This window comes from Zosterops lateralis (assembly GCF_965231275.1).
Source record: "Zosterops lateralis genome assembly, chromosome: 5".
Lineage (NCBI taxonomy): Eukaryota > Metazoa > Chordata > Aves > Passeriformes > Zosteropidae > Zosterops > Zosterops lateralis.
Window position 1 is genome coordinate 49,436,156 of NC_139766.1, and position 24,452 is coordinate 49,460,607.

General features: G+C 37.7%; 1 protein-coding gene across 1 annotated transcript in view; it reads left to right on the top strand.

Annotated features, from left to right (window-relative positions):
* Window positions 1-6,957: 6,957 nt before the first annotated feature.
* Window positions 6,958-24,452, top strand: part of TACR3 (tachykinin receptor 3) — a gene marked incomplete at its 3' end in the record, with an annotated part of 35,462 nt that continues 17,967 nt past the window's right edge. Inside the window, exons 1-3 of the mRNA XM_083862178.1 lie at window positions 6,958-7,554; window positions 19,381-19,569; window positions 21,335-21,485. Of these exons, the coding sequence (XP_083718304.1) occupies window positions 7,085-7,554; window positions 19,381-19,569; window positions 21,335-21,485 (810 nt within the window). The 5' untranslated portion in view covers window positions 6,958-7,084. The remainder of the gene's footprint in view (window positions 7,555-19,380; window positions 19,570-21,334; window positions 21,486-24,452) is intronic.

Below are 24,452 nucleotides of genomic sequence, written 5' to 3' on the forward strand. Positions count from 1 at the left end.
TTAGAAATAGGTGTGTGATTAAATGTCATAAGAATACCATCATTCTTGTGCATCAGTTTTGACAGTCATTTCTTTTCCACTGACAGTCACAGAGGCAAATGCACAAGATATGACAAGACATTCTCACCATTTAGGCCAAGACAGTGGTTTAGGATGTGGAAAAGCCAAGTTCAGATCTCCTTTCCACTTTTATATCAGACGAAAAAAGTGGATTCTAAAAAAAGTCAGGACACAAATCAGACTACAAAATGTAGAACAGAACACAAGTGGTTTTGCACATTTGAGAGAATAGCTGAAAATATTTTCATTTTATCCTTTACTTCCCAATTTTTAATTCTTGAAATAGACGTATTTCAAGACAAAAGTTTGCTATATTGTCAACACTCCCTCCTATATTTATTACACATTGGAAGATACAGCTTTTCTAAATTATCATATACCGACCACACAAGCAATTACAAAATCCACTTTCTTCTGATCCTGCTCTAGCATATAGAATGTAAAATAATGTTTGGTCAAAAGAATATAGTAACATTATGTGTAAATTTCTATTTTTTCCTTTTAATTTTACAACAAAGAACAAACAACTATTTCTATGCTGACAGACTACAGTTTCACACAAACATACCCATTAGTCTTCTAAAAGTAGATGAGATAATATTTTTTAGAAATACTGCCTAGACAGTATTTTAAATCTGTGAGTTGCCTGTAGTGCTTTATAAGAAGACCAATCCATAATTTTTTTTTTTCAGTTAAGGAAAAAAAATAGAGAATATTCTCTTGATACTATAATGATAAGATAATATCTCCTGTTATTAAAAAAGCAAGTCAAAAGCCTATGTGTTTTACTTTTCAGGTAACAGTGAAACAGAGATGTCGCTGATGCTCTATAAATAACATGGGTAAAGATATCGGAAAATCTTATTTTATGATTTTACTCACCACTGAATTACTGCAGTTCCATTCATGCCTTCCTCAAGACCTTAAAATATGCATTTTATTATGTAAGAGTATGTATGTAAATTTATTATATGCAATATATGTATATAACTGAGCAAGTAACTTCAAGAGTCAGAAAAGTCACAAATAAAATCCTCCTTAATTTGGATGTTTGTAAGGAAACAAATTGCTGGAAAGAATCTCATAGGAGACAGAGGAAATGGTTTTGCCCGTAGGCATCTTTTTGATTGACTTTGGTGGATTTGCAGTTTCAGGTGGCTACAGCAGCTACTCATTAATTTCAAGGCTATAGGTTCTGAATCTACAGGATCCAATCAAACACATAATGAGTTATATATAATTTTGTGGTTAAATGTAGCTTTTTAAAAAGTCATTAAAGCAATTTAAAAGAAGAGAAGAATATGGGCAAACACGTATTCAGTGCACACATAGAAGTCAGCTGCTAATTCATCTCCCCTATGACATTAGGCAGGCACTTGAGAGGCTGGAGAAAGATGAAAAGGAAGAGGTGCCTAGATTTACAACTGCAAATAATTGTCTCCCACTAGAGAGAACAGAGAATGTACAGCAGCAAGGGGAAAAAAAAGTATCAGTGAAGGTTCCCCACTAATTTGTGTCAAGGACTGTCCCAAAAAATGTTTATTACACCATGGTCCATTTTACTTTGCCTTTACCTCCTTCTCCAGACATACTGCAGTCAGTAGAACTACCACTTGAATCAATCCAGTTCATTTCTTCCAAAAAATTGCTAGTATCACACTTTGTATAATGTATTTTCCTCTCAAAGCCCTAGCTGACCAGGAAAGCAAATGAATAAGAATTACCTTTCACAGAATGACTGTGCCCTACAAATTATGTTTTGGCAGAGGGACCTCACCATGCCAGCAATTGAGCACCTTCAGTCATGTCCTATGTGTAGCAGCTAAAGAACAGAGGAATAAGCTATACTGATGACAATGGAAAACACATAAAATTTAGCCTTTCAGGAGGATCGAAAGATCAAACTCTCAATGGCTGCAGAAATCTTTCACTGAGGAAGGAAAAAGTTTTCTCACACAAAATAATTTGTGAGTATTATCTGAAATTCAGAATAGTCTTCATTTCCATTTACTATTTGTTTCTCATAACTCATCTCTAGACATACTGAGTTTTACTTTACTCTAAAAATATTTCCAGCAAAGTTGCATCTCAGCATCCTATTACAGAACAAATCTTGTCTCTGATCAGTTCTTTGGCTCTGATTTTCCTCACCCTATGGCTCCCTCTAGCCATGATGAAGAGCCACACTATATTTCTGGTTTTAGTCTTTCCCCTTTGCTGCAACATCCTTACTTGCATGCTTTTGAAGCTGCTAAATATCCTACTGAGTCATTTGCAGTTGGTGACAGGAGTAAGACTTTTGCATTCATAGACAGTTATTAGAAACCAAGTGCACACTGAGTTTTCTAGTGTTTTAAGCTACACAAATAAAAGCTAACTGTTCAGAATCTAGGTGGTTTGGCACTGCCATGATAGTAGCACAGTGCAAACCCACAGCCATGATAAATAGGACAGTGCTGAGCATCCTTAAATTGCATAAATTCTGCTGCCCTAGCTAAACCTTTTCATAACTGACTGATGAACAGGAGCTATCAAAGCTGAAGAATCACTTCTTCCAGCTGGGCACTGGAGGAAAGAGATAGGGAAAGAGGTCATTAGGCTAAGCCTAATCAAGCAAGCAAATCGAAAACCAAAAGCAAACTTCACAATGCCCTCTGTTCTATATACAAAAGAAAGGACAGAGGACAGGCCTTGTGAAAGACCTTAATGATGCAGTTACTGCTTATGCTAAACAGAGATACTATGCAGGCTGCTATTTTACCACAAATCCCTACTTGCACAATAATGATGATATTGTCTGTCTCTCATTCCCATAGCACACAGGAAAAAATTAGTGGAAGAGCAATTTCCAACAAAAACTTCAAGTACACCAGAAGACAGGTAGAAAATTAAATCACAATCTCATAAACAACTAAGAAAGGAATAACTTCTAAATCTACCTTCTACTCAAAATTCTAAGTCAGGAGCTTCGCTTCCACTAAGTAGGAGCCAGCTAAGCTGGAACTGTGAAAAAATAGCTTCAAACTATATAACACAAAGGAAGAAGTAGAGACAATCACACTCACTTTTCTGTTCACACTTCAGTATTTCTTTTAGATTTCCTTGTGTTTCTATGAAGCTGGGAATGGGGAGCTGCTAATAGCGACAAGTTTAACCACAGCTCAAAAGTACAACATGCTTTTACACAAGCACAAAGTAGCAGTCAGTGGAATAGCAAAGGAGCAAATGACCATCAGGAAATACCCGATAGTAGATGACCAGAAGAAAGTCACTCTACAATTGAGTAGCCTTAAAGAGTGGAAAACTAAACATTCCCACTGCGAATATGCATAAGTTGGAATGGCCAAAAGTTAACATAAGAAATCACATACCTGTAACAGTTCTGGAAGAAAACACCAGCACAGAAAACACCCTCTATTGTCTATGAGAGACTGAGAAAAAATAGATTCTTGTCTTTTGTACTCCTCCTTTGCATGGTGCATCCTAGTCAGGGAGATTATGCTGCTCAGAAGTTAGTAATACAAATGTTTTCACCAAAATCACTGTGAAACTTTTTGAGAAACTCAATGCTGAGGGCCTTCAGCTGACTGAACTTCAATCTGCACATGTGTAATCAATACAAATTTTGATGGAGAAGCACAGCTGACATCACTATATATGTGAATTTCCTCTATAGATAAGATCCAATTAATTGCTGGCTGTCTAACATCTTTTCTTATTTAGTTTAGTAAAATGTTAGCAAGGCAGATCACCCCATTTTTTGCTGTAGCCCTTTGGACACAGGGGAATCTGTTTTTGCTCCAGTTGATTGTACCAAACTACTTCTGTGGTTTCAGTGAGAACAAAAGCTAGGACACAGAGAATTTATTCTAGCAAATTTTTACAGTCATCTCCAAAAGGAGTCATAAATATTCCTCATGAGAGACTAATCCAGCTGCCCAACATTTGTCCCATGCTGTTCAGTTCGGTTTTCCACTTCTCAAAACAAAACAACTCCAGATAGTCAGCCACCTCTTCTGCCAGTTTCAGATACATGCTACAGGCTAATAACATTCACCTTCACCTTACTGAGAAAATGACTAATTAAAAAATCTAGATTGTCCTTTTATGCTAATGGTACCCCAACAGTTTTTCTTCTCATGTATGGGGGAGAGGGAATGGGGAAGACCATGGTGTTTAAAAATTTCCCTAGAGGCATGGCTTATTTCCTCAGGGCACCTCTGAAGAGGAAGACAGTCAATGGTACTTTGATTTCTATTCTGCAAAGCTGACACTCCTGTGTTGGTGGCCTGGCTGACATTTCACAAACACAGACTACAAAAAGCTTCCTGATTTGTGTTTAAAGTAAGTCTCAAGGATTCAGTACATATACTTCTGCTAGAATAAGGAGATGTTGCCTTGTACTTTAATTGTCAGGTCCTCAGTGCAGTTTTAATTGGAATGACTGTAATTGTGGCTGTTTCTATGTAAGTTTTTACCCAACTTACCACATTGTGACTAGGAATGCATTGAGAAGAAATTCCCTTGGGAGCACCGTAGATGATTAGAGAAAGACAAATGGAAATGGTCTCTCCTGAATACCCAGCATGCAATAGCAAGTGATTTTTCATGACAAAGCTAGAACAAGCTTCATTCCAGAACAAGAAATTAGACTTCTACTTTCAAACTCAAAATCCAGCCCCTAGTTTGAAGCACTACTGGATATTGCATATTTTTCAGGGAAATCAGAGACAGAATTTACAGATGTGACCAGAATGTGATTCCATGAACTATAGCAAGTGGTTCACACACAGATCCTTTATGTTCCTATACAGGGGAAGTTATTACAGTGCTCTACAGGACTCGGCTCTTGTTTGTTTGCACTCTACTACACACTTGTCAGTACTGTGTGCTAGAAATAAGGTACCTGTGTCTCTGCTGAAATGAAGGAAAAAGAATAATAGAGCTGAGGTTGGGAGAGCTGGATGGAAGCAACAGAAGCATGTGGGACACTTGTGCAACTGGCGTGTGAATGTGAAAAACACATCAGCTTAGTAAAAGGATAAAGTCTGGAGTTTCTAGTTTGGGCATAAAGATGGAAAGGTATAGGGGACAGGGCTGGGTTTGTATTCTCTGGCTTACAGCTATATGAAAATCTTGAGTGAAGCTGCTGGAATCAAGAGTTAAGTGTCCAACTCTCTGCTATAACTAGTCAGCCCATAGTTCCTCGCTCTTTGGAACCACCCTTTGAATTTTTTCCTCTCTCAGACTCACAGAGATTATCTATCATGCATTTCTTCAAGCTTGCCTCCTAGAGAGACGAAAAAAAGAAGAGGCAGGTAGAGGATTTAGAATTCAAAATGGAACCATGGGATTAACTCCAGTGACTTTCCTGTTACAAGCATCTGCAGTGCATGGGTGGGTTCTAGACATGCTGCAGCACTAGGTGATTTACAGCAGCACTTCTGTGGTTTTCAGCAAAGCTTCTAAGCCTGATGTGGGCAGTTGCTCAGGCTGGGGTAAGTTGGTAAAAGTTCATACGTGGTGCAGAAACAGCCCAATTACAGTAATTCAAATTAAAACTGCAGTGAATATCTGACAATTAAAGTGCAAATACTGCTTCCCCTGGGTAAATACATCAGAGAGGAAGGGGTACACAGGAATACTTGATTTTTGTTTGAAGCTTTTGTTCAAAAAATACTGAATATGTCATTGCTGATAGGGACATTGAATAGCTCTCACTGCTGTGATACAATTGAAACCTCTGCTGATGACAAGTAGTAGCTCTAAATTGTTGAAACATGAAAGATTGGCAGAAAAACACATTTTCTCCCTTAAGACTACAGCCTATTGAATAACAAAGGTTTGTTAGTTGAAGTCCCTTGCAATCAATCCTTGCATAAAACATGCATTCCTAATGCCAGCTGTTGTTAACATATTAACAAGAAAACTGATTTTGGATGTGAAAACATCGGGTGTTAAATTTCCTCATTTACCCTTATCTACATTATAGAAATCACTGCATGTTAAAATATTGGTTGCTCAAAATAATAATAGTATTAAGCATGAAATAAATGCAAATCAGGAAAAAGAACTAATTTTTTTTCAAAGACAAGAAAACCCCAATATTTTGCTCATAACTAGGGACACCTACATTTAGGGCTACATACTGTTTCAGTAAAAATCAGTAACTGCTGAACATGCAAATGGCTTTATAGATGTTTCTTGATATCATTTAAATATTACAGAATGAAAACTGAAATTAGAGAGCACCAGAATGTATTTGTTTGTCTGAAAGAGTCGCTATTCTAAATCTGTAGGTAACAGAATGATTTAAAGGAAAGTGTCTACAAAATGAAAAGACAGCAGCAAAAAAGCAGCTCTGAATTGATCTGGAATAAATTCATCTGGAACGAGCTTTAATAAAAAAGGCAGCCTCAGTCCTGGGAATTTCAACTAAGCCAGCTGATTAGCCCTGCAAACACAGGGCAAAAAAGACAATTTTAAAAAGGAAGCACAATAATGAAACTTAAAGAAAGACAATACAAAATAGATCTCTCAACATAAATGAGATGAGAATTCATTTTTCCTGTGATGCTTTCCTCAGCTCATGAAAGTGCCTGCTGCTGGCAACGAATGAAATTCAAGGGGAGGGAGAGCAGAGGAAAAGAGGTGTTAGCTTACCAGCCGATGGAGCTTATCGCTCCACTCCCTTCGTGACGCTGGGAACTCACAAGCCTATAAACTGTGCCTTGGCTCCCAGTCCCCTTCTCCTTGAGCAAAATCAAAAGCAAGAGGCTGTACAGAGGAGAAACAGATGCTGTTCTACTACAAGGTACCGCTCCTGACATATCTGGTTAGAGCATTTCTAACAGTTTGAACAGCATAGCCAAAGATTTTTTCTGACAGAGCTCCCCTTCCCAGTACCTCCTGTGCTGCCTTACTTCCCCTTTTCTTCCCATCTGTTGGTGGGGATTTTGGAGGGCTGGGAGAGGGAGGTAGGAGAGGTACATCATTCCTGGAAGAAAGGAGAGAAACACCCAAGATGACTTCGGTCCCCGTAGCCAAGTGGAACATGAGCAGCAGGTGGAATGTGAGCCTTGCTGAAGCAGGCGATCCCTGGGGACAGGCTCTGGAAGCACCAGCTGCAAATGCTTCTGCCCCTGTAGCCTCCTCAGCAGGCAACTTCTCCAATCAGTTCATACAACCTTCTTGGCGCATTGCCCTGTGGTCTCTGGCTTATGGTGGCGTGGTAGCAGTGGCCGTTTTTGGAAATCTTATTGTCATCTGGATTATCCTGGCTCACAAGCGCATGAGGACAGTGACAAATTACTTCCTGGTGAATCTGGCTTTCTCTGATGCCTCCATGGCTGCTTTCAATACTCTCATCAACTTCATCTATGCACTGCACAGTGAGTGGTACTTTGGAGAAGCTTACTGCCGCTTCCACAACTTCTTCCCAATCACAGCTGTCTTTGCCAGCATCTACTCCATGACAGCCATCGCTGTGGACAGGTGAGGAAAGAGAAAAGTTTAGGGGTGAGAGACTGAGATCAGATTCTCTGCCAAAATAAAAATACAGAGACAACAATCATAGTGATGAGAGGCAAAGACCTCGAGAGTTCATTCATTATTCTCTGCGCTTTTTTAGGATCTCTCCCTAACACACTGTTTCTCCTGGTCTTTGGTCTTTCAGTTTTCCATTGTTTTTATTTTTCTGCTTTCTTTTATAACAAACATTTCCTCTCTGTTTGACTTCAGCTGCTTTCTGTGCTCCATCTTTCAATACTTATTCTGTAACAGCAAGTCAGGGTTTTGCCTCCCACTGTGAAAACAGGCTGTCTCTCAGCCAGTCATCTAATACATACTGATACGGAGTTGTAGACATTGCGTGTAAAGGGAGAGAATTTTAAATTTCCCTCTTCTCTGTATTTCTGCAGATGGCAGAGGCATTTGCCTCCTCTTCAGAAATCACTTCAAACCCTGTTTTTAATAGCTTTTCTCACAGTCAGCTCTGAGATGCTTTGTTCCTGCTGATTTTAACTAATGAGACTACTTACATTGCCATCTGTGCATATCTAGAGGTCTAGTAAGAACATATTTTCAAAGTGCTCAAGTTTTTTATTGAAGCAAAATAAAGCTTTGTGACTGTCAAAGAAAAAAAGGTCAGGGAAAAACTTTACCTTTGTACTCCTGACAATAATGGAATAGGACAGCTATAGTGTCCATACAGCAAAGAGGAGATGTAGTTGCCGGGTTTCCTACATGGATGCATTGATGGACTGTTTCTCAGAGAGTGTTGTGAGCTTCCCCTGGAAAATGTTTCTTTTTTTATTATTGTTTTCATGTTTGCTGTGTTGGAGAGATAATTTACTGGGGTTTGTTTGTTTGTTTGTTTTTGTTTGGGTTTTTTTTTTAGAAAAATAGACTGATTTGTATTTCAGATCTTTTACGCCTTTTAGCAATACACTAAAATTACTGACTAAATTCCCTTCTACATATTCAAATCCCATTATACATCTTTGCTGAATTGATTTGTCAGAACTACAGTATTTCCAAGTGATGGTAGTTAAGACTTTAGAAGGTTCAATCCACCTTCTGAATAGTGATTTCTCATTTCCAGGTATAAAGATTGGGAAACATTATGCCTTTTGTGCTTGTGGACAAGTTAATAATAATACTTTTCTGTTCACCCTACTAATTGCAAATTTTCAGTGGCATTCTCAGCTAGATGTACTTTTGTTCTGTAAAGCTAGAAATGAAAGAGCAAATGAGATTCTTGTCAACTCTTGTACTTTTCTGCTCTGTGGATGGGAGAAGACATAAGGAAATCAGTACATTTTCCTCCTGCCAGTGATGTATCTTCTCAACTGTTAATCCCCATTAAAAATTGAGAAGATAGTCTAACACCAGTTACACTTGCTACCTTTGACCAGGCAAAGATTTTTTTGTTGTCTTTTTGAGTTTCACTTACGATTCTCATCTAGCTTGAGGTTTTCAGAAACATAAAGGGGCTTTAGTTGAAGTATTTAACAGAGCTGCATATTTAATAGTTACTGCTGCAGCTCATCAAGTCATTAATTGAGCAGTGACTTGGGTGCCCTGAGTAATGTTTTATTTCATTTTTCCTGACAAAATTAAGCACAAAGATGTAATACTTACTACTTTGGCAATTCCTAAATTTATGCTAAGAAACGGAGAACAAAAGTGAATACAGGTCCCTAAGAATCCAAATTGCATTTCCAGAGTGACAGAAAATAGCTGTGCTCCACACTGACAGAAGTGCAATGAACAGATACATATATTCAAAATGTATGCATCTTGGTTTAGAAGTGCAAAATGTTGGTGCTCAGAAGTGAGTGAATAACTACTGTTATTCACTCTGATATAGTTCTTGTCTGAAAATCCCCTGAAGAAATCACAATTTGCACCCCATCACATCCTCCAAGTTCACCTGTCTCTAAAGGCAAATTAAAATCTTCCCAAGGAACAATGCCAGAGCTGTGTTTAGGTGAGCTCTCTGTATTACCATGCAGCATCATGTAAAATAATCGGAAGAGCAGTCTATCCCTCCTTCCCTATTCTAACTGCTGTTCCTGTTATACCAAATCACACCTGATGCATTCAGTGCCTTTAAAAATTCCCTGGCTACCTCTGCAAAACAATTCTGCCAAGTTGAGGAAACCAAAGAGTCAAAATAGATCCCAAGGAATTTCCTTGGGTCTACAGACTGCCCTATTCCAGGGCAAAGATCTGCTGGGTGGGTGTTATTTTAAAATTTTGGTTCCCATTTGCCTTCCACAAAAGTTCAGCCATTTTAACCCATTAAACTCATTCTTATTAAATTTAAATTTAATTATTTTAATTAAAAACTATTTAAAACAACAAAAGCTACAAATTAGGATTTTCCTTTAGAAATTGTTACCATCCCAAACTACTAAAAGTCATGGGTTGTAACTCACTAAAAAGAATGTTGTGATATATGCTCCACTGGTTGCTTTAGAGCATCCAAATGTTCATAGAGCATAAATCTGTGACTGTGAACCTGAACATCACTGAGCAGAGGTCATGGGCAGTACATGTTTCTTTTCACATCTGATTCTATAGGACATTCTAAATTGTGTGAACGGTGAGATTACTAGACTGACACAGAGTTTTGTAGACTAGGCACTTCCTGCAGTGGGGGTGAGCTGCATTTGGAGCTGAGGATGAAAGTATCCAAGACTGGATATCGTGGTCATCGAACACAGACTCAAATTTATGTCAGTTTATTGACACTTCTGACCATCCCTTCCTGGTGCTTGGGTTTTTCTCCCTGCTTTCTCCTTCTTTTCCAAAAGGCTGTTTGCAGTTTACTGCAGAAAAGTCACAGGGAGCTCAAACCAAGTTGTTTAAGGGACCAGAAGCAACACAGATTTTACACTGTGCTTCTTCACTGGCATTCATCCATCCCTGCATTCTTCTGCAGCTCGTGCTGCACAGTTCCACAGTTACATGCCTTCCAATGCAACAGTTCCTTCAGCTATGTTATGGGAATAAATTGGTAAATAGTCCAAGAAATGAATAAGAGATTAATTCTGAAGGCAATATGCCCTTGTCACTGACCAGTGAATGGTCTGAATGAGTCATCCATGATCCTAAACTCCATCTGTGATCATGGCAGTGGAGTGTGTGACTGCAGTACAGATCTGGATAATACCAATGGACAACAACTTACGCAGAATTTAGGCGACCCAGCCATTTCTGTAATTTCCAATGAGAATTCAGCATGCAAAAAAGACGGTTCAGGGAAGCCAGCAATTAATTACATCAGTCCATCTCCCCACACTTCTTGTCATCCCATTCACTCTCATTTTTTTTGTCTCATTTCGAGTTTTTTTCCTTTTTTTATCTTTAAAATTTCATTTGATCAAATTTCTCCTGTACTCTTTTTATTTACATTTCTTCCCTGATTTCAGCATCTGAATTGGAGCAGTTTGGGCAAGTTTGGATTATTTTCCCTGCCCCTCATTTCATCTCAGCCCATTTGGTTGTAATCACATGCACAGGGCACGACCCTTTTGTGGTCATATGGTGGCAGTTTCAGCAGAAGGTGCACATCAAGAGTTTTGTTTGGTACTTGCATCCTCGAATGTGAGCTTGGCAGCAAGTGTTTTGCACTTGGCTCACTTTTGAATGAAGGAGGCTGAATGAGCGACAGGAAACCTGTGGTGCCCAGCTAGCTGTGAAACCTGGCTTAGTGCTCACCTCAAACAAAACTGCAGCCTTTGGCTCATCTCTCATTCCGTTTCCCTCAGATTGAGACACCTCAAAGTAAATGTTTTTTGCATTAAAATTGAGGATTTGCACTGAGGACTTGTGAGAGAGAGATGAACATCAGAACACAAGAAACAAAAAAGAAGATGGCATTTTTTTTTCAGGTTTCTTGTGCGTCACAGGCTTGAGATCTCCCCCTCATACCTGAGAATACTTTAACCAGAAGAAATAGATAGCATTTATGTCTGCCTTTTTTCCATAAGTTGCCACTGTACTGTTAGCTGGCTTTTCCTAAAGCCTCTAGTGCCTCATAACTACAGAAAACACCACCTGCCATACTGCTAGTGCCACACTAAAATGCAATACAAAGTTTTTTTTCAAATTAATGGTGACTTCAAAATCCCTACTTCAGGAATCAGTCTTGGAGACTGCAAATCATGAAGGGAAAATTGTAAGATATGCTTTAGAAATTCTCACTATTATTTCTATTCTTACTTTGCCAGTCAAACTATAGAATTCAAAGAGGAAATCCCTTTCCCATTTTTCCATCTTCCTCAAAGAGTATTTGAAGATGAAGCACATCTTATTTGTGGGTTCCAGTATCTGGGCTGCCCTCTAAAAGGTACTAGTTGTCAGAACTGGAGAGAAAGTAGGGAGGGTGTTAAGGGTTCAAACACCAAGAGCTGAAACACAAAGGACTCTCTATCATCCAGGGGCCTAATTTTTTTTTGATTCAGCATGCAAAGAGCCAGGAAAAATAATCCTTTCTTTACAATGGTACAATTCAATAGTTATTGGGCAAAAAGACAGGATTGTTTTGCAGTTTTGGTAAAAATTTTGGTAAATTCTTGCAGTTTTGGTAAAAATCGGAGTTACATTATTAATAATATACTGGGGCAGTCTGGAGAAAAATACAGGCACAACAGTTCTTTTTTTCTTTTTTGTTTTGTACTGAGTGAATATTCTATTTAATTAGCTGCTTTCAAAAGGTGCTGCAAAAAAAAGTTTGATACACCAATATCTTAAGAATATAAGCAACATTTACAACAGCAACAAGCCCCCAGACTTTTTGTTCCAGACAGAAAATATCCAGTAAGTTTGAACCTTATATTCAAAAAAGAAGTTCATTTTAGACAAATTCTTAGCCTTAAATACTACTCCTACTTACAATTTAATGAAAACTATTAAAATATGTTTTGTGGTTTACTATGCAATGTAGCCTGTGGTACTTTCAAAAGTTAGTCAAGAGCTGAGATGATGAGTTTTTCGGGAGAGAGGTTTGTTTTGTTTATTTGATTATTTTCTTTAATATTATTGCCTAAATATATGTTTTTCTTACTAATTTACCAACCAGAAGAGAACGTTGTATCATTCACATATTTATGTTTCCCTAAAATAAAATTATTTCAAAATAACTACAGAAAAAAGAAAGAAGCCATCTAGATGACTCTGGCAGAAACCTAGACACTAGTAGTGGTTTTATGCAGCTGGAGCTGTTTCTACAGACTTTGCACTAATACTGGTCCTTGATAGCTCAGGTAGATGATATGAAAAGAAAAGAAGAAACAGAAATCTTTCTGTCAGGCAAAGTCAGTCTATCATTTTATGAGACAGATCAAAGAAAAGTCTTATCCCTTTTCTATCAATACTCATAAGTATAGAATACATTGCATCAATTATATACTCATAAAAACCTAGCCCATTGTCAGTTACTACATCCTCCTCGAGTAGAAAGCACTGTCTAATGAGAGCTCAGTCATCCCAAAGACTTTCAATACAACTGGTTTTAGGTTTTAGTTAAGAGGTACTTGTAAGCAAGGCATTGGAAGCTACTCCTGATTTCAGAAAAACTTCCATGTTTCCCCCTGCTCAAAGCACAAATAGCCACTCACCCAGAGTAACACACATTCCTCTGGGTAAATCAAGGCCAAGTTATACCTCTGGCATATTGCCCACTGATCTCTCAAATGTACCATGTGTTTATCTGTCAAGTTGTCACACACTTCCTTTATGGTGTTAGCTTTAAAGTGAACACTGCACAATGGACCCTTCAGGGCACCAAAAACCATTCTTTCTCAACAGTCAGTTATAGTCCTACAGAAATGCCCACAGCCACTCTTCCTGCAGAGAAAGTCAGACTAAATAAATAGAAACCAGTCCCACAAGAAAAGAAGGAATCTTGCTCTAGTAGGTAGCAGAAATTAGAGTACAAAAGTTAATGATTTGTTTTTCATCATAAAAAAAAAAGTCTTTAAAAATCTCAGTTCATTCCATCACCTTTAGTCTACTCTACATAACTTGCCTTTTGGAGGATTTTTCACAGCAATCTTCTAAACAAGGGCAGGGAATAATAACTTAGGGAATTTCCCTAAGTTTTTTAAATACCAGTTGATTCTAAATACAAAGTCTCACAGTCATCTTCTGTCTTCAGGGAATAACAGCTTCTGTGTATTTTTGAAGAGGCACACTCTGGTGTCTCCTGTTGACAAGCCACTTACATGCAAGCATTATGATTTTTCTCTCAGTTTCTTTCTTTGTCAAGTTCCAATTTCCTGTTACAATCTGGGATGATTACATTTTTTCCCTCTGTGAGTTTATGAACACATTGTAAACAGGTGAAACAAATCAGTTAGAATGATTAAAGGCTTCCACCAACTGTGTCTCCAGATGTGCACATGTAGGATCCAATTTTGAACATCATTTTGTTTTAATAACATCTTGTGTATTTTTGCCACAATTTTCTAAATGATGTGTTAAAGATGAAAGGTTTTCCTGGCTGTATTAGCCAGTGTATGCTATTTTACAAAAAGCCAAATTAGGTTTATTCTTTTATGTTTTCTATTGTTGAGGCCATAATACAAACACTTCGTAAGCTTTTATAGTATGTAGCAGCTATTTGGCTCATGTTACTTGAAAACTGTAAGAGAGATATATGATTATGCTGCCATTAAAACCACTGGCTTAAAGAGTTTATCAATGTTATTCAAAAGAAGTTGTCTCTTTTTGTTTCAGAGAAAACAGGTTTTCTTGATCTGGTAAACCTAAGACACAAGAAGAGAAGAGTCTAAATTGTAGACTCCAGACAAACAGAGCAGTTCAGAAGGGAACTGGGTCTATTCTGACCCCAGCAGCTAAGAAAAGAGTGCAGCAGCAAGTACACCATGATGCACCAGCCTTTATATCCACACAGCCTGAATGATTTCTCATTAAGCTCAGTGGAAAGACTCTTGCTGACTTCAGTAGTAATCAGTTAGGGACACAGATTAACACAAGATAAAGCTGTAAGAGAAGTGATGACAGTGGGATGTCATATAGTCAAAAAACCAAAATCATGTGCTAATGATGTGCATATGAAACTGAAGTGCTACCTAAAAATGCTTCAAACACAGAAGAACATGGTGCAGTTGTTAAGCAATCCAGTTTTTGAAAGTGCTGGCTTGAATATCTACTTAATAATATTTCTATTCCTGCTTTTCTAAATGTGCATATTCCATCTTATAATTATTTTCCAAGTATAAATGTTTTGTTGGGAGCGGTAATAATAATTTTTGCTTGTTGTGACAAATGAGTATAAGAAGTTCATTCCTTTCAGCTGTATATTTTTTACATTTCAGATGTATATTTTTCATCCCTGCTTTGTTGTGTGGAGTAAGCTATCTGTGGCACTATCAGCAGCTCCCACTAGAGTGGGAAAGCATTAGAAGTCCCATCTTTAAATGAAACCACCTCAGTGGGAGTTCAGAGCCCTTTATTCAGCAGGGAATCACACTGCTCAAGCCTCGTAACAGATTGAACAGCAAATGTCCAAAGACTGCAAAGCAAATTGGCACAGCACCCTACTGAGTCTGTGTGGCTCCAGAATGCTTTTCAGTAGTGTAACAAGCCTTCAGCTGCCTGTAGCCATTAGAAATCCTCCTTCAGCTCAAATGCCTACCATCTTTTACTGTCCTTGGAGATGAGGTATGGAGACGTACAAGGTCTGTGCATAAATATCGCAGAAAATGGTGAACCTATGAGAGGAGAGCTTCTGCATTTGTCAGTGGATTCAGAACAACTGCATGAATTTTGGGCACTACATTAAATCGGCATTAATCTATCTAGAGGAGGACCACAAGGGTGGTGAAGGGTATGGAGGGGAAGCCTTATGAGGAGCAGCTTGCAGAGCCTAGAGAAGATGAAACTGAGGAGAGACCTCATTGCAGTCTTTAACATCCTCACAAGGGAAACAGAAGGACAGGCAGTGATTTCCTCACTTTCCTGACCAGTGGCAGGACCCAGGGGAATGGCATGAAGCTGAGTCAGGGGAGGTTTAGGTCAGGTATCAGGAAAAGATTTTTCACCCAGAGGGTGGCTGGGCACTGGAACAGGCTCCCCAGGGAAGCGGGCACAACACCAGCCTCAGTTCATCAAGTGTTCGGACAATGCTCTCAGGCACACAGTGTGATTCTTGGGGTGTCCTGTGCAGGACCAGGAGTTGGACTCAATGATCCTCATGGGTCACTTCCAACTCACCTTCTTCTGTGATGAAATTCAGACCACTTGAAAGAACCATGGAGTAGCAGAACAGTCCGTAAGACAGACATCGGAGCATCCAAGAAGTCCTGCTGTTCCCCTTGCATGCTGTTTACAGTTGGCTGATTACAGAGAAAAAACCTCTCTGGGAGCTCTCTCCCATACACCTGCAGAGGCAGAAGGGCTTGTCACCACATAGCCACACTGCCAAAATGTTCTGGTTTTATACCAGTTCCACCTACCTTGTAGAATTTCTGGTACACTAGGGCTAATTTTTGTCATGTCTTTTACTCTTATGTGACCCCCAGTTTCCTTTCTTATTCTCACCTCTTTCAACACAATTTCTATATGCTGTTATTCTACTATTCTCCTTTCTTTGCTTCTTCTATAAGTTTCTCATTTTTCTCCTTTCAGTTTTATTTTTCATTCAGCAAACCACTCCCCCAGTCTCAGTTCTTTTGCTAGATCCTATATCTCATTCTCGCTTTCACTCCTTGTCTACACAAACATTCCCATTATTTCTACACCATGTTCAGCACCATTTAGTGTACAATTCAGACAGCATGCCTACCCTTCCCCCTTGTAACTGCCATTTTTGCCATGCTTAATATATGTAAGAATATCATACAGAGTAAAAAAAAAATAGACATAATAACAGAACTACACCATGAAGCACAACACAAAGTTCTCAATCATGGGGAATTGTAATATACAGGGCCAATACACTCACCATACATTATCCCATCCTTAGCCTCCTTTACCTCATTAATTTTCTGAGCACCACCTAAGCATGGAACCTCTAGTCTGTGCTAGCAGGAGCTTTCATTCCTGCTGGAAACACCCTTGCTGAATTGAGAGAGGTCAAAAGCAAGAGCCAACTGAAAAATTATCTACTGCTACTTCAGACTGAGCCTAAATAGATAGACAAACTACCCTTTGATACCTGTAATGGCAAGAAAACATTTACAGCAAACAAAATCATAAGCAGGAGTGTATGTCTGTCTCCTTTGCAAATGACAGCTAACAGTACAGGAAGAACTCAGTTCTTTTCAAGGCTTCTTTTTGCTGGAGATAACATCAAGATTCTGCTCAAATATGAGAGGTAGTTTTTGACCTGCAACACAGGGTCATTCTGTATTTTCTACTTTACTCAGAAGAGGCAATGATGGCTTCTCTAAGAAAATGATACCAAACATGTACCACAAATCTGAATGAATGTAATAATTGCAGTTATAAAGCAGTATCTCACTTTGTTAATTAAGCAATTCTGTTTCTAAGAAAAGCCACTTAGAGAACTTACTGTAATTATTAGTGTACTGGCAGAGTAGAATAACTTAGATTTGTTATCAAAGGCTCTGTAACAACAGCTGTCAATAGTCTTTTCAGCTAAATCTACCCAGCACAAAGATATTATTGAGGTAATAGTCAAAGTTCCCCTACTTCCTTCCCATTTTGCTTATTAGAATGACTGCCTGCTACATATTTGTAATCGATCTTGTGCAATAGCTATGCTGTTGGCTTATAACTCAAATTTGGGCTCGAAAGATAAATAACCTGCTTTTCATCTGACCCTTGCCCTTTGACCCATCTTACTCAATTGTTAAAATTTCCATCAGCACAGCTGTATGAGTCATTTCACCCAAACAATCCATGTCTTTAAGGGGCAGACAGGGAGATAAAACAACCAAATTTTATCTTAGGCAACAAGAGCTACTGTTGATATCTATTGGGAGTAAGAATAATATAACTGGGAATAAGAATAATGGGAATATAATAGAAATCTCAAAATAGCACATAAAATAATAGCAATGTGCAATCTGCAGAAAAGTAACAATTTGAAGGAATAATTTCATGCTGGGAGGAGATGCCTTAAGAGTCTCACAGCATGTGAAAATGGTTATTTGTTTACAGCTTATCACTTACTACAAGTAAAGATCATCAAATATTTGGACAGTGTTTGGCAGTCCACAACAAGACAGCTCAGTTTGAAAGGCAGGGCTCATGACTACAAACTTGACTTCTTCAGCAAGTGGTACTTACTCTTTGCAGGAAAAAGGAGCTAGGTGGTAGAGGGCAACAATCCAAGTGCTGTTCTCAAGTAATAGAAGACACCCAGCACTCAAATAAAACTATTTCATAGTATGTAATACCAAAAGCACCAGTCTAGCTGAAATAAAAAACCAAAAGGCTTTTGAGAGGGGAAACTAAATGAAAGAGAGGAACTAATTCTTACTCTGTGGAGAAATAAAAAAATCAAAGTCCAGTAAAAACAAAAAATGATCAAGCTTGAAATTCTAGAAATTGGAAATTGATAATTTGGAACTGGAGCTGTTTTAGATCACTCCCTGTTTCTGATAGCATTTAGATGTTTTAGCATATTAGGGCAGTTATATCTACTAAAGAAGACATAGCACTATTATGACCAATGTTGGATTTATCGCATTTTATCATTAACTATAAGCAGAGTTAGCTTTGCTAAAACAAACTTCTGTTCTGTAATTACTCATCTGTCAAATGTAAAATTTCAAAAAAAAAAATAAAGACTATCTTGACTGAAATTTGTGTATCACAGCAGGTAAATATGGATGCAGAAGATTCTTGCACAAATTCTTATCAGGAACATTATCTTACAAAAAATTATTGTTATTGTCTCATGGCTAATGTTTGTACCTAAAAATCTTGGGCAAGTCTACCTAGATGTGTACTGTAACAATTAAAATATATCACTCCTTCCTTCATTTGAAATGAGTACAAGTATTTCAATTGCAGCAAACACAATATATTCATCAAAAAATGATTCATACAAATTTTGTCTCTCTTATTTCTTTTATATATAACAGAGATCAAAAAACAGAAAACAAGACTTGTTTATCTATTACTGTCTGTTTAGATGCTTTCTCTCATTGCTTTTTTTCCCTAAGCTTTTACATTGTAATTACTTGAGTAAACTTTTTTTTTTTGGCATGTTCCTCTAAGGTTATGAGCATACATTAATTGCCAATACAACGATGGGGCATGGGAACTGAGAAGGCAAATGAGATGTTTTCTTGCTTTGTGCTTCTATTTCCCTTAGTGCTTTTACCAATTCTAAACTGGCGCTTCTCTCAGTCTCTGTATGAATCAGTTGCTCTGGCGTTCTGAAATAAATGCATGTGGACTTTTCAGGTTCCTGTGGCTTTGGAACAGATGACTAATAATCCTGACAGCTTGGCTGTAAATGTTTGTATTAGAAATAAATGCTGTATATGACCTAGCAGAGTAACAGATGATTCAGCTGCATTACTGCTTTTCAGTCAGGCTGTACAGTAACAGAACTCTTAGCAAAATAGTTTCTCTACTGATATACATATGATTAACTGGGCATCCCACGACTACAAAATAAAATCCAATGAACCTTCTCCTTCCTGCCTTCATTGGAGCTGAACCACACAGAGCACAGTGACATCAGAACTGCAGGAAGACAAATATCTCTGCTTTTATTCTTCTTCTCTTTTATCCTAAGCTTTGACTGATTCTAGATATATACGCATCTCTGAAGAGTTCTTACAGAAGTTTTTGCCTTTTTTTTTACAGATATATGGCCATTATTGATCCCTTGAAACCTAGGCTCTCTGCAACTGCTACCAAGGTGGTCATTGGGAGCATATGGATTTTGGCATTCCTGTTGGCCTTTCCCCAGTGCCTATACTCCATAACCAAGGTGATGCCTGGGAGAACTCTTTGCTATGTAGCATGGCCAGGTGGTCCAAACCAGCATTTTACGTAAGCTTTTGTTCTTTTAAACTTGTGCATGGCGGTGTCTAAGACTTGGGATGGACTTGGCAAAATCTCTGGTGTTGTGCAGATACTCTCTACATGAACAGTAACTAGCAGCTTTGATCATTGAGAAATGCAGAGCCAGTTTTCTAAGTAAGGATGATTAAGCATTATATGTGATAAATAGAACAAATTCATTCTCTTCCGCATCTCTGAGCGTGCTCCCTTCCTGTGCTGCACTTTTACCTTCATCGCTCCACCTAAGATGGCTACTTCTATACAGACAGATGGTCAGAATTGGGAACATAACATGCAAGTCAAAGCAAGCTTCCTCTTGATCCTAACCAGGAAAACAAGGATTTCTAGTTTCTCCTTAGAATCATCCAGGTTGGAAAAGACCTCTAAGGTCATCCAGTCCAACAACTAACCTTACACTACCAAGTCCACCACTAGACCATGTCCCTAAGCACCACATCCACATCTTTTAAATACATCCAGAGATGGTGAATCAATTGCTCCTCTGGGCAGCCTGTACCAATGGTTGACAACACTTCTCATGAAAAAAAAATTTCCTAATATTCAGTCTAAACCTCCCCTGGCACAGTCTGAAGTAATTTCTTCTCTTGTAACTAGGGAAAAGAGACAAATTACCACCTCACTACAATCTCCTTTCAGGTAATTCTAGAGAATTAAAAGACCCTAACCAGATTTTTTTCTCTAGATCTCTTCATGGGACGGCTGGATTTTGTCACTTCATTCTATTACACTATCACAATAACTTATGTCAGATATTAGTCCAAAATAAAAAACTGGTTAACTTGCAACTGGTTCCACTTTCTGAAAGTAAGAATAGCAGTCAATTAAACTAATTATATTATATTATTATTATTATATGCTGTTTGTCCCTCTGGTAAAATTATGAATAAGTAGCTACTTAGGCATCTATCCTTTCATGTCTTCAGTGACATTTAAGAAAAACATTGTGTTCAAGGCTGAAAGCCTATGTAACCATCTAGAATCAAATTTGACCTTTTGCTCTTTTTGAGGCAGGTGAAAGAAGTCCTGGTCATATGTAATTTTTATCACTTTAGTAGCCGTACACAGACATTTCTCTTTAGGGTAGGAAGGTCACATTTAGTGACAGCTGGGGATTCTTCACTCATCATTCACTAGGATTTTATCTGAAGTTGGCATTTAACCAGGAACTAACAAGAGGCAAAAGAAATGATCTTTTCTTCCCAGTGCTTACATCAGCAGTGGTGACTATATTGCACAAAGGCTACAAATCTGCATTGTCTATGTGCAACCGATCTGCCATATGAAGAATGGTGGGTGACAGGACTCTTATCAGGGTCTTTTCATCAACATATCACTAAAATACTTATTTTCCTCTTTCATTTATGGTCTAGACTACAGCTCCAAATGGCTAGCTTGCCCTCATGATACTAGACAATGCAATTAAATCCACTCAGCTAGTTATGGACAATACCTTATTCTAATAGCAGTCACTAATCATGATAACTATAGAATAATTTCTAATGTATACAAGTGCAAGCTCAGCATTAGACACCCCACAAAGCACATGCATTAAAACATACATAAATTTGCAGTGCGATTTAAGACTTTCAAAAAGACAGTGAAAACACCAAGGACTAGCCAGTTAATATAAAACATACTTTGTGCTAAAGTAGCAGTCTTGACTTCTAGCAGCCCATTCCACTGGTATAGCCTCTCTGAAAGCACTTACCACCTTAATACCTTTTTATTGCAGGTATCATGTTATTGTGATTGTGCTGGTCTACTGCTTTCCACTGCTTGTCATGGGCATCACCTATTCCATGGTGGGAATTACCCTCTGGGGAGGAGAAATACCAGGTGACACATCCAACAAATATCATGAGCAGCTCAAAGCTAAGAGAAAGGTACTGTTCCAGTAAATCCCACTAAGTGAATACTTATAAAATCATCTGCAATTGTGTTGCAATGTATCATAGTAAATTCTTTCAGAACCAAATCATTTGAAATAGCAGTAATGACAGATCTGCTTCAATATAAAATTTGATTACGTTGACAAGTTGTCTTCTCTGTTCACTGGTCGTTCTTTTCATAACTTTAATGCTTGTCATTAAATAAAAGAAACATTTGAGTTTTAACTTCTTATTCCACATGTACCAACATATCATGTGTCTGCTATGTGTAAAATAAGGTAAAAAGTTTTGCCTCCACAGAGTTAAGATGCTTGTTTTGAACAATGGGCTAGCAAACCAATAGCTCTTGTTAGGTAAGATTTTCATCCTACTGAAATGAAAGTGAATCTTGCTGTAATTCTTAGGTGATTAAAATCCACACATATTTGAGATAAGCACTGATTTGTAACAAAGCCTGATAATAAGCCTGTTTGTAATAAATAAATTAGATTTTTAAACAAGAACTTTTTTGTGAGAAATGCGAACAAGTTTTCCCAGATATTTTATTTCAATCTCTTTCACTGTAAGTATTGCTTAAACTGACTAGACTTGGGATTGCTTATAAACTGAGTATTTTACTATCTCCAGTTCTGTTTTCCTAATGTTGCAGTGCAATTAAAGTTTCTTTCATAGAATATTCTTCTTCTTAACCTAACTTTTCTTATTTAATAAGGCAGCCTTCTGCTTTTCATTTGACATTTTTTTTATACTAAAATGTATTTAATCTTTTAGATTTGAAAAAAATAGTACCCCTAATACAAACTTCTAATTCACAATGATAAGCTCAATTTCAATTGCTCAGTTTGCTTCCTGATACTGTGGGTATGTTTGAACAGTGAAATATGCTACTGTGCCACAGCCATAACAGAGTGGGGCATATTGGGTCCTGAGACAACACAAGATCTCCTGCAAATTCTGGAGAACACTCATATCTCCATTTCTTTCAGGACACTGCAGAAATCACTTTCTGTAATACAGATAATTTTCAAAAAAAATGTGGAAGAGAAATTATTAAATTATTGTAGAACCAGGACATAACCAGAACTTCAGGACCTGTTATCATAATAACAAAGTAAAATAATCCTCTTGTGACATAGAAACTAGAGGTCTCTGAAGAGAAAAATCTGGCTTTTACTATATTAAATAGAGGGCCCAATTAAATCCCTTGAATACTTTAAAAATAGCACCTGTTTAGAATTCTAAATATATACAAGAGACAAGGAAGAGCATCCTTAATTAGAGGATTTTAAATGTGAGCAAACAGGAATGCATACCTTCAAGACATGCAACAAGGGAGTTATATTATCTGTGGATATATTATAACTGCATCAGTGACTTCATGGTTAGAGCTCCATGACAGCGCTTTAGCTACACTGCTGTGCTCTCCAGCAGGATTTATGAAATAACTGGTATTTGGGAAAATGAATCATAATTGGTTATTCATGGAGAGGAACTAACAGACTGGAATCCAAATAAACCATAACTCAGTCTGCCTCTGATAACAGAGCTAGTGCTTTGCCCTTTTCAGGCAAAGAAATAATCTGTTTTTCTTACTGTTTAGTATATAGGTATCTAGACATATGGAAAATCTGTGCACTTATAATGAAGGAGAAATATAAAATAGCTGACTACATTTCATATCAGGCAATGTTGCAGTGCAAAGGTGTCTGATTAGGGTTGTTTGAAACGGTATTTACTATTAAGAAGGTAGTTAACAGTTAATGTAAGACCTTTAAAAGAAACAATCTTTGTTTGCCAACAAAGACTTGAAGTCTGAGAAAGTTTTCAGTAGTTCAACAGATAGTTGAACTACTGAAATTATGAACTACTCATAATTTCATATATATGACTGGGCAATACAGTCCTGAATCCTCCTGAAAGTGACATTGAGGGACAAAAGATTCAAAGAATTTCACAATGCACACTTGTAGGTTGGATAACACAAAGTCAGGCTTAGTATCTTTAAGGTCAAAGACAAAATATTTAGAAATTCAAGACTGAATGAAACGACAAAGCTACTTTTGCCTTTTTTCTTTCTTTTTTTTTTTTTTTTTTCTGACAGACAGCTCAAGTATCTCAGGGACTGACCCATTTAAATCTGCCTGACAACAGTCTTTTGACCTTATGAACAATTGCTGCCTGTGGGGCATGAAGCCATTATCCCTTCTTCTTAAAGCTCCTGGCATGAGACTGACTGATGTTCAGCTGAACATCATTTATTCTCCAGACATTCCCATTTTCCTAATATGGAATTATAGTCTCAATGGTGTCATACATAAAAAGCTTATACACGTCTCATAATGTTACTATAAGATTTAGTAGGTCAAAACATTCTTTATATTCACTGAAAATACTTGCTCTCAGATGTTGTCTCCATACCCTGGTTTTTGCTATCTAACAAATTCCAATCACTCTTTCAGCTTTACTTAAGTCATAAGAGGAAATAATCATGTACTACAAATAAAATCAGTTAATATGGTTTTATCAAGAGATACAGTTCTGATACATACAACTGTTTTCTGGAAAAAAGAACATTTATCTCAAAAGAAGGTGCTATTGCCTGGCCACAATGGGAGGAATACAGAGGAACAGAAATTGTTCTCCTTAACTTTTTTATTTCCTTTACTGTTCCTTTTACTTATGACTGTTAACTTTGTGATAATATGTCACCACGCATCTTTTTCAGTAATTTTCATTCCTCCACACTTATACTTTTGCCTGTATTTTCTGCTTCTAACACAGCTTGAGGTGTGATCTCAACTTCTTTTAGCAATGGAGATTGATTAAAAGCCACCTTGTGGCTTTTAATATAAGTTTTATTTCTCAAATTTGAGTACAAAACAAGAGAAAAAGCTCCACATGTTTGCTAGCAAATCACAGTCCCTGTGAGAACTCCTGTACGAACACTTGACACACATTTCT